This window comes from Pinus tabuliformis, chromosome 1_1 (genome assembly GCF_031772625.1).
Source record: "Pinus tabuliformis cultivar Carrire ecotype Pingquan chromosome 1_1, CPIR1, whole genome shotgun sequence".
In the NCBI taxonomy this organism is placed as follows: domain Eukaryota; kingdom Viridiplantae; phylum Streptophyta; class Pinopsida; order Pinales; family Pinaceae; genus Pinus; species Pinus tabuliformis.
The window spans coordinates 948,102,564-948,111,601 of NC_142297.1; the positions used below are offsets into that span (position 1 = coordinate 948,102,564).

The window sequence follows — 9,038 nt, forward strand, 5'->3', positions numbered from 1 at the left end:
GGATGACGCAGGCCCTTCTGGCTTTGCGCAGTTTCTGTTGCCTCTGCGTGGCTTCCTTTGGCTCTATGTCTACCTCTTCTATGCTGATCTCACGTCTCTCTGTTCCGTACTTGCTGCCTCCTAAGTCCTAACTGCTCCCCAAACCACTGGTTCAATTTCTCAGCAAACCCCGCTCCAAAAGAACTAATTGGTCTCCCTCAGTCTGTTCTCTAAGTGCCCCTCAAGCCTCCTCTTATACTTTTTCTGTTGACATCTCAACGGCCGAGATTAGGTTCCTAATCAACGGCTAAGATTAGATATGGCTTGATCCATGCCTTTTGGACCATTCTAACACAGATTCGTATTAATACACATTAATATTTTATTTTCCCTAAGTCTAAAAATATTAATTATTTTAATATCCCCTGATCTGTTTAGAATCTGCCCAAACCCTTTCTGGGTATTGGAGATCTTATGTGCCCATCCTTTCCACCAAATTTCATGGCTAGAGCACATCCGATGTGACCCCAAATCAACAACTAGTTGGTTATGCGAATTTCTCATTATCTCTTTTCTGCCTTGCCATCAGTTTATGCACCTTCTAAAAAAATTTACTTTGACAAACTGCACCTTCCTGCACTTGCTAGGTAGGGCCTACCTTTTCCTTAAGGGGATAGAAGCAAACTAATGGGCCTTTACTATTCAGCTTCTCTTAAGGGGAAGGTGATGTGGAGAGTGCCTTGTGTCACCATGATAGTAGATGATTAGAAATTCCTAAACAGCTAGTGCAAACTTCCCAAGCCACAGTGAGAACTGAGAACATGGATGCCTGATATGTACTTGGTTACATTTAATCCTTAAGAGTCGCAAATTTGAAATCAATCATCCTACCACAAAACCAACCCTAGGTTACAAAGATGATGGGGAACTGAGTTCTGTACTTGCTGAATGATTTTTCTGCATTATGATGACTGAAGGTGGAAAATATTAAGCTTGACAAATCAATTTTCTCGTACCTGTTCTTGTCCAATCAACTTGCATGTGATGGTGGGAAAAGCATTGGGCCCTGTCACTAAATGACCTTTACTGCACAGTTAGAACTTAGAACCACTAGAGAAAGAAATGCCATTTTGTTACTGTAAAATCTATCCAATTTTGCCAAAATCCGTGCCTCTCCTTTTTCAATTCTGTTTTTTGCACCAAGTATACCACCCTCCATGGGCCCTGTGGTTTTCAAATATTTAATGGCCATTTTTTGGTGTTTTACGTGGCGGATAACAATATGCAATTTTGTTCCTTAAGGTTCCTGATTCATTACATGGAGGCATATGTTCTCTCTTTCTTCTCTAGAATAGTATTTTCCATTTTTTCATGTTAACATATCGGCATTGTACTTTAATCGCTAAGCTATCTTTTGTCATCTTGTAACTTTTTATATGAATATTCTCCTCTAATTAGTAATTATAAACTGAATCAACTGTCTAATTGTTTCATGTGGGCTTTTGTCTTTTACGTTATGCTTATTATTTTGTTGTATTACTTCACATGTAATACTAATACAAATAGAACTGCATATTCATCAGCTGCACATACATATGTTTACACAAGACAAATCAAATTTAACAGATCGATTTAATACTTGGCTGGCATAAATGCATGTATCCTTAAATGTGCTTCTGTTGCACTGAGAAACAATTACTTTTTATGTGCTTGCTCTGGGTGCTCAGGCACATACTATGGTATACAAGTAGACGGTTCTCTCAGATGTCAGTCAATAAACTGTTGAACTTTCTTGTCCATTTTTACAGTTGTTACAGTATAAAATTTCGTTCTGTATAATGATGGTAGACAGTTTTCCAGTTTTTTTTATCCTCCTTTGTCAGATGGTCTCCTGTGTACTTGTCTCTCTTTTGTACTCTTTCAATTTTTTTTTAAATGGCAATAGCAATGGATCATTGGGAACCTACTTTACACTGTACTTATTTTCAATATAATTTATGACCAAGTTCTTGCTATAAAGGGGATAAAAGAAGAGAATCCCTCTTTCAATTTCATATTTTCCTATCACACTTGTAAAGAAAATCCCTTTGTTTTCAAGTCTCGTCCTTGTTTTATATTTAAGCTTAATGCTGATGTCCAGATTTTGGAAGGGCAGTTCATACAGAAGGATATTGTGTGTCTTCCTTGATCTGCATGCGTTCTTCACATCTCATGAAAGTGTGGTCCTGTTTTTCTACCTTGTCTGACCAGTTTTTTTCTGTCCTTGTTTATTAAAGGTCCGAGATTATGTGACTTCTACCGCAAACAAGAAAATATACCAAAGTCAAAGACATTGGCGAACTGGTTTGAAATTGCTTGAAGGGGATGTAACTTCACAACTTGCAAGAGTTTCTCTCAAAGTTTTGCCATTACATTGCACTAGCTCAGAGACAGTACAGAACTGTATTTCTTTGATCAGTTCTGCATACACAGTATATTCGGGCTTGCTTGAGGATGTATCAAATGTTGTACAGCTTAGAGAGGATACCCAATTTCCATCTAAAAAGCTTGCAAAGGTTTTTCTCAAGTTTGCATTCTTTTGTGATGAGCTTCTTAGTTCTACAAAATATGCACAGTGGGGCAGTGAAGTCCAGTCTAGAATTAAACAGGGGAATTCAACAACTGGCCTTCCACATTCATCTACATATCCCTCACTTGTTGTAAAATACATAATGAAATCTGTACAAGTGGATAATTCAATGCAAGTTCAACATGGCATTGCAAGAGTGCTAACATTGTTGGGTCATTACAGTGAAACTCATTCAGAATTTCTCTGTCAGGTGAAGCAAATACCATGCTGGTTGTTTATACCTTGGATACCCCAGATGCTTGCTGTTATGGACAAAGATGAAGGAGGAATTCTTGTTCGTTTGCTGGAAAACATTGCTGATTCATATCCACAAGCTTTATATATTCCTTTCAATGTGAGTAAGTCTGATTTTGGGCACGTGGGTCAGGACAGAACAACGAGGCTAGAGAATCTCTTGAACAATCCAGTTATAAAAGGATTCACTCGGGCTCTTGAAGACCTTACTTTCCCAGAGCAACGTTTGCGGAATGGACTTGCCCATTTGAAAACCTGCTTGAGTGTAGGGGATAACAAGGGGGCTCAGGAAGCATTTCATGACCTGTTTCAAGATTGTTTAGATGTAAGAGCTATGTCCAGTGATAATCGCAAGTCAGGGGAGTATAATCTGAAGTTTGCCCGTGATTATTCAAAAAAAGTTTTGAAGTCCCTAGGTGAGAATGGAAGTAAACTGAATTCCATGGATGAGAAAAGTTACTTGGAGGCCATAAAAGATGTGATGGCAAACTTGGTAAAGTGTCAAAATAACTTGCCAACTGGAAAAATCAGCTTAAGCTCTCTTTCAAATTGGATGGCTGATTACGATGAATCTCAGAACTGCATCAGGCAAGGCAGTTTTCTGTCACCAAGTCAAGTTCACTCATCTATATATGATAAGGACGAATACAGTAAAACATCTATTGAAATACCTGGAATCAACAGCAGTTTTATGAAGCCAGAGCCGAGTTTCCACGTAAAATTAATTAGCTTTGATCAGACTTTATTATGTTTGAGTTCCAAACAGCGGCCTAAGGTTCTGAAAATGCGAGGATCTGATGAGAAAGACTATAAGTTTGTTGTAAAAGGAGGAGAGGATTTGAGATTGGACCAAAGAATTGAGCAGTTATTTGATGTTATGAATACCATCTTGTCTAGGGATTCTTCTTGTGCTAAGAGGAAGCTGTCTGTACGAACATATGCTGTGATTCCCATTTCAAAGCAATGCGGTATTATGCAGTTTGTCGAAGATACTTGTGTTCTTGAAGATGTGATTAAGGATGGATTAGCACACAAGCTGCCAACTAGTGGTCAGCCAATTTCAAGACAGGATAAGAATACACCAGTTGGTCTTCTATCTCATTTGCGTAGTGAATATCATGAATGGATAGCAAAGCGAGGAGCGTCAAGAAATATATCATCTGAAAGCTATACAAACATGTACAGAAAAGTGGGAGCAGATGAAGTCACACAGAAACTCAATGTTTTGGTTTCTCAGTTACCTTGGGATGCCCTCAAGACTGGCATGTCAAGGCTGGCAACGAGTGCAGAATCCTTTCTTGCTTTACGTTCACAGTTTGTTCGAAGCTTATCTGTTTTGAGTATCTGTGGTTACATAGCTGGAGTAGGAGACAGGCACTTGTCCAACTTTTTGATGGACACTAAAAATGGTATGCTTGTTCCTATTGATTTTGGATACAGCTTTGGTACAGGGGTGATTCTTCTGCCAGTTCCTGAACTAATACCATTCAGGCTTACTCCTCAGTTCACAAATATACTTCTTCCTTTGGATTCTATTGCACTACTGCGTAATGACATGGTTCGCACATTGTCTGCATTGCATTCAAACCGTGAAATTATTTCTGCTGTGTTGGATGTCTTTGTAAATGAACCATTGGTTGACTGGAAAAATGAGGCAATGAAAACTGCAAATCTGCAGCAGCCAGGACCGTTTGAGGGTGGCTCTGAAAGCCAGCCTCGTCAAATAACTTCGCTTGAGCAGCAGCATGTTGCACTAAAGGTCGAAAATGCTCATCGTAAACTTAATCTTTGGAACCCAGCAGATATCATTATATCTGAGCTCCACTCCTCAATTCACTCCAGCAAGCCCTATCTACCTGATTTGGAACAAATTGTCCGTGGAAATCCAGAAAAGAATATTCGTGCTGGTATTTGCAGAAGTGTGTGTGAAACTGTACAGGAACAAGTGGACTGTCTAATTGATCAGGCTACAGATCCTAATTTGCTTGGTCGGATTTGGGTTGGATGGCAACCTTGGCTTTGAAATTCAAGAGATATACTGTTTCATGTTTATGTTGTATGCAGTTGCACCTCAAGGGACACACCTTGTAAGCTGTAAATTTGTTCATACAGATCTGTAGTTAATTCTCATGTGAGGCAATTTCATTTTCTAGTTTCATATCTAGACTGTTTAAGAATTGAAGGCATTTGGTTAATGCACTTGAACACTTAATACATGGTGTGACAAAATCAATTTTATTTTGGTTGTTGCGTTCCTATTTTCTGTTTTCCATGGTACCCACTTGTGCAAACCAAACAGTTTTATAATTCCCTTGTGCTTTGGTGGTGTTTGACAGCTTACCTTGTCTGGCAGTGTCTGACAGATTTTCTAGTCGTGGTTATCTTCTTTGGCATTTCTGGCATGCTTTTCGAGTGCTAACTGATGCATTAAATGTGATCATATTGTCATATATATGGTAATTATCTTAATCCAACAAGCCATCTTTTAAACCAAGAAACAAAAAAGATCATCATTGCCAATCAAATATGTTCAGTGACCAGCCCAATGGGTTAGCTCAACTAGTTGTAACCAATGTTGCTGAGCATTTGTCTAGTTCCATGCCATCCCATATCTAGTTTGAATCCCCTTGAGTGAGGCACACTAGTCCATGCCAATGGGTTTACTAGGTATGTGATCCAAGAATATGGGTCCATTGGGTTTTCCCACGAGGTTTTCTTTGGAGAAAAGTATTTCACCAAGCCTATGTTTATTTGTTTATGAGAATAACATTAATCTCCATGTAGCAAATCAGAACATGCAACCGATACAACATAGCTGGTTGTTGAAAAGACCTCATACCTCCCAATATTTTCAGGTGCTGACCTTGCAGGTTTCGTCAATGTTTTGGGCTCATAAAACAGTGTTTTGGGCCTGTTATGAACATTGTACAACCTCAATCATCCCTTGTAGACAGCAGCAGAGAACAATACAGATATGTGCCCAGACAACAGCAAATTTCTCTACCTCAGGACACAACAACCTATTAATACCTATTTCAGACCTTTAAAAAGGTGCTCAGATGACTGCTTATAACGAGGGTTGGTATACATATATGTGTTGATACAATCTTTATTCTTTAAGTTGACTTGGCCAACCTGCCTTGAGGGTCAGGACTGACATATAGATTGGAGATTAAAGCTCCAAAGACAAGAAGCTTGTTTAAAGCCAATTTGATATTGGTTTTAAGATGAGGAGCCCACCCCTTTTCGAGAAGTATTGTTAGCAGGTATGGGCACTTGATGAGGGCTTTGGAGCTTTGAGCATGCATTATTGAAGCCCACTTGTCCACATAGAGGAGGATTTGAGGAGTGACTAGATATTGGAAGAGCCCTCACCCCTTTTCGAGAAGTATTGTTAGCAGGTATGGGCACTTGATGAGGGCTTTGGAGCTTTGAGCATGCATTATTGAGGCCCACTTGTCCACATAGAGGAGGATTTGAGGAGTGACTAGATATTGGAAGAGCCCTCACCCACTTTCAAAGGCAGTTTGCTGATTGTACATAATTGAAGGGCCTTTGGAGGCTGGATTCTATACCAACAACCCTATTCTCCTCATTTTATGGAGATGGATCACCCTTTGAGGACTTATACCCCCTAATTTTACACATGTGAATAGATTGTGCTTATTTGGTGCCACTCTTATGCCCTATACTTTAGGTCATTTGCTACACTGACATAGATTTTCCTACTCTTAGAGAAGTATATTAGACTTTTGATAGCATGTTGGATCAAGTGAAGGTAGCCATTCGTGAGAAAGACCCCTTAGAGTTATATATGACCCAAATTTGACCCATTATTCAATGTAAATGGGATCAAATGAGCACACCTTTGCACATGGCAACATATGCACTCAACCCAAAATGGTATGTTGAAAACCTTGCTAGAGTTCTCCCTATTGAGGATCCAAATGTGAAAATTTTGTTGCAGTTAATATGGTAATTATTTTCCTATCTTTTAGATTATTTGTCCCAACAACTTAATTTACTGCAAATATTGAATAAAACCAGAACTGCAAATTTCACCAAATAATAAATCACAAGCACTGAGAAAACATCACACATAAAATAGATACCAATCTTCTTGAACAAATTGTCCCTGGAAAAACCCCCGAGTGGGAAAAACTAGTTATGCAGATGAGGGTTGATATTAATTCTTCAGCAAATTGAGAATGTGCATAAATTGCTTGCCTAACAATGGCAAAGTTTCGACAATTTTCTCCACTTCAACTAACCAAATCGAATTGGAAAATTGAAGATCTTTCTCTGCAAATTAATTCAGCCTCAATTCGGCAACTCACGCTTGCTCTATGAATTTGCATTTCCCACTAGATGTGCATTGACCCTCCCAGCAATTTGCCCTTCCTCCGGGAAAATTATCACACGAGTTTTTGTGCGTCCAACAACTTGAATAGCCCACTCACACTACCTCCAACAAATTGATTTGGCAACTAGAAATCGAAAATCTCTCTGACAACTCGCTCTAGTAAATTGGCAACTAGCATCGACAAATTTGGCCTCTCTTGCAGAATAATTTGACCCCCTTTTGTCCCTCAGAAAACTGGAATCACTATGAAGAAATTTCTTCAGCGAATCTCCCAATTTACCCTATCGAAACCCTTGCTATGGGTGTCTTCCACGATATCGCTACACATCACTTCACTCTGAATAGTGTTCTCCAAGAGCCCCATCGATTTCCTCTTATAATCTCTCGTTGAACAATCAATGGCCACGATTTAATCACAATCGATAGCTAAGATCATCTTGACCTCATCAAGCCACTTTTTTGGAAGTCACTAGAGAGAAATTGACTTGTCTCTATTAATATTGATTAATTAACCCATTTTCCCAAGTTAGACTTGGGAAAATAATTAAAATTAGTTAATTAATCTAATTAGGACATTTTTCACTTTAAATAAATAAACTGGGCTTGGAGATAATTATTCCACTTGTGTCCCTAGCCTCATCGACACCACTTGAGACTAGAAAACTTGTTTGAGCTACATAAACTAACACTCCCTCTTAGCAAGGAAGGTCTTCTACATAACACCCAACTTATTTCTGAAGAAGATGAATGTCGCATTCCTTAAAGCCTTCGTTATAATCTCTGTTATCTGTTAATTTGTAGGCATATACTATAGTTGCACTGGCCCTCCTTATACACAATCCCTAATGAAATGATACTTGATGTTTATATGCTTAGAGTTGTCATGAAACACTAGATTCTCAGATAACTTGATGCAACTTTGATTATTGAGATGTATAATTGTCGTCTCTATCTTCTAACCAAACAAGGCTACTAACAACTTTCGAAGACAAATGGCCTTGCATGTTGTCATGCTAGTTGCTATATACTCTACTTCTACAAAACTCAGTGCCACGAACTTTTGCTTCCTACTATACCAAGAGACAACTCTTGATCCCATGTTGAAGCAACACCCAGAAGTGTTCTTCTTGTCTAGTGTGCTGCCTGCCTAGTGTGCATCAGTATAGCCCATCAACATGATACCATCACCTTGAGTATATATGATCTCATACTCAATTGTACCTTGCAAATATCACATCAACTGCTTCATTGTTGTCTAGTGCACTCTCTTCGGTTCAACCATGAACTGACTTCGAGAGTTTATCACAAAAGATATATTTGGTTTGGTGTTGACCAAATACAAAAGAGATCCAATCAACTACTTGTAGAGTGTGGGGTCCACATCCTTCTCCCTTGATGTATCTACCTTCCTCCAATTGGTTATCTTGGGTGTAGACATGGCTCTGCAATATTTCATCTTGAATCTCTGCAAGATCTTGATGCAGTGTTTCCCTTGCCCAAGGAAAATCTCCCCATCTGTTTGCCAATCCTCCATGCCTAGAAAGTACTGCATAAGCCCCAAGTCCTTCGTATTGAACTTCAATGCAAGGTCCTTCTTGCATTCTTTCATGAGCCTTAATGAACTTATCAAGAACAAGGCATCCACATATACGACAAGAATGAGTACGTCACCCCCAACCATCAAATAGTAGGGGATGGCCATCTACCTCACTCTTCATGAAACCCATTCCTTGTAAGTATTTTTCGATGTGTTCATACCTCGCCCTGGGAACCTACCGAGCCCATATAAAGCTCTCCTCAATCTACACACATGGACGTCGCTCCTATGTGTTG

The 9,038-nt window shown here is 39.1% G+C and overlaps 1 protein-coding gene across 2 annotated transcripts in view; it reads left to right on the plus strand.

Annotated features, from left to right (window-relative positions):
• The window catches only part of LOC149217625 (uncharacterized), a 283,620-nt gene extending 278,522 nt beyond the window's left edge, over positions 1-5,098 (plus strand). For both annotated transcript variants that reach the window (XM_089393009.1, XM_089393010.1), the window contains one exon: positions 2,256-5,098. In XM_089393009.1, coding sequence (XP_089249135.1) covers positions 2,256-4,865 — 2,610 coding nt within the window. In that variant the 3' untranslated portion in view covers positions 4,866-5,098. The remainder of the gene's footprint in view (positions 1-2,255) is intronic.
• The last annotated feature ends 3,940 nt before the right edge of the window (positions 5,099-9,038 follow it).